Here is a 2,220-nt window from a genome sequence, read left to right on the forward strand (position 1 = left end):
TTGATTCCAATGATCTCTTTTCCAAGGACCTTCAGAGAATCTAGATTTTAATACTTTTCTAGAATGATCATAATACTTAAATAGCTCCTGAGTTGATCCTTAAGGTTCTTCCAAACCCATTGGATTCAATCTAAGACTACAAAGGAATTCCATTTGTAGGCTCCAGACTGGCTGTTCTCAAATACACATGCAGTTCTCCTAAGGGCTCTATAGTTAGGGTATCTCATGATAAATAATAGGATAATTATAACTTAGTATTAAATTAAAGCCAGCCTTGGGGTAGTAAGGAAGCTAGTGAATACATGTGACATGGCCGTATGACATATTGTGATTTCATAGGAGATTTTATTTATTTATTTTTAATAATAATATCAATTATAAGAATCACTGATCGCCTGCCTTCTGCACGCCCCCTACTGGGGATCGAGCCTGAAACCCCAGCATGTGCCCCGACCAGGAATCAAACCATGACCTTCTGGTTCATAGGTCCATGTTCAAGCACTGAGCCACAGCAGCCAGACTCTTTTTTTATTTTTTAATCCTCACTTGAGGACATGGGGCAGGGGAGGAGGGGGGAGGGTGAGAGATTGAGAGAGATAGACAAAGAGAGACACATCAATGTGAGAAACATGGATTGGTTGCCTTTTGTATGTGCCCTACTCGGGGAACGAACCCACAACCTTTCGGTGCACAGTACAGCACTCAAACAACTGAGTCATTCTGAACAGGCAGATTTTGGAGGAGATTTTAATTTCATTAATAAAAGTCATTAGCTGTGGGACACTTCATTTCTAAATATGAAGCCCACAATAAATAATGGAACAGATTTTCAATAAGATTACCTAATTATTTATTAACTAACGAAGAAAAATTTTAAGTTTTCCTCATAGAATCCAAAACATGAAAAAAATGGCCATCATATGCATGGAATACCACATAAAATTAAGGTGTATGTAAAAAAATCCGTTTATGTCAGAGATGATTTTTACTAGATTTTAATGGTCAAGTAGTTCATACTGATTTAGGTGAAGCTCACTTTTCACTCTTTTTTAAAGACACAATAAACTTAATGGCTTTCTGGTCAATTCAGATGGCTTAAATAAAATAAACATATTTATCAAATCATGATATATTAAAATAAGTATGTTTGTTTTTCCTACCTGCTTAAGTAATCTCTCTCTCTCTTCCATTGGGGACCCCATGCTTTTGTCTTCAGCAACCATTTGATCTCGATGGGACTCTAACTCATAAAGTTTCTCATGCAGCAATACAGCCTCCTGTTTTACCTGGGAGTGTGCTATTTCCTGAAGGGAGCAAAAAAAGGAAAAATGCATTAATTCATCAAAAATTATTTCAAATAGGTTTCATTTTATAAGAATAAGGACACATTTAAACCACCAGCATCTTTTAATGGATATATAAAGTATCTAGATTAATCAATAATGCTAGGAAACACATTTCTAAACTGGAATAATAAAAATAGATCCCTGCATATTTTCTTCCTTTTTTAAAACTTTTTAAAATTTAAATTTATTGTTTAAAGTATTACATATGTCTTCTTTTTCCCCCATTGACCTCTCCCCAGCAGATCCCATTGCCCAGCACATGCCCTCACCCTGCTCCCTACTGGCCATGTCCATTGGTTATGCTTATATGCATGCATACAAGTCCTTTGGTTGATCTTTTACCTACCCCTCCCTCCCCTGCCTTCCCTCTTAGGTTGGACGGTCTGTTTGATGCTTCTATGACTCTGGCTTTATTTTTGTTCATCAGTTTCTGTTGTTCATTATATTCCACAAATGAGTGAGATCATGTGATATTTATCTTTCTCTTCTAACTGGATACCAGGGGGGTGAAGGCATGAGTACGGGCAGGCAGAGGACAATGGGGGATAAGGACACATATGTAATACCTTAATCAATAAAGAAAAATATAAGATTACATGCTGTATTTCGTTGTGTCCTTCAATCTGGAACAGTATTCCTCCGTCTTCCCTTGACTCTTATGACCTTGACACCTTTAAAGACTATAGGCCAGTTCTTTTGTAGGATACTTCTCAATTTGAGTTGGTCTGATGCTTCCATATAATTAGATTCTGGTAATGCATTTTTTTTTGCAGAATTATCACAGAAATGATGCTGTAATATATGTACATATATTTATAGAAAACCTTGATTATATACAATCCTTAAAGTTTTAATATACTTTTATACTCAAAGG

The 2,220-nt window shown here is 36.1% G+C and overlaps 1 protein-coding gene across 6 annotated transcripts in view; it reads right to left on the reverse strand.

Annotated features, from left to right (window-relative positions):
* The window catches only part of IFT74 (intraflagellar transport 74), an 84,191-nt gene that overhangs the window by 41,632 nt on the left and 40,339 nt on the right, over positions 1–2,220 (reverse strand). For all 6 annotated transcript variants that reach the window (XM_015568659.1, XM_015568660.1, XM_006770992.2 and 3 more), the window contains one exon: positions 1,161–1,304. In XM_015568659.1, coding sequence (XP_015424145.1) covers positions 1,161–1,304 — 144 coding nt within the window. The remainder of the gene's footprint in view (positions 1–1,160; positions 1,305–2,220) is intronic.

This window comes from Myotis davidii, unplaced genomic scaffold (assembly GCF_000327345.1).
Source record: "Myotis davidii unplaced genomic scaffold, ASM32734v1 scaffold325, whole genome shotgun sequence".
NCBI classification, from domain to species: domain Eukaryota; kingdom Metazoa; phylum Chordata; class Mammalia; order Chiroptera; family Vespertilionidae; genus Myotis; species Myotis davidii.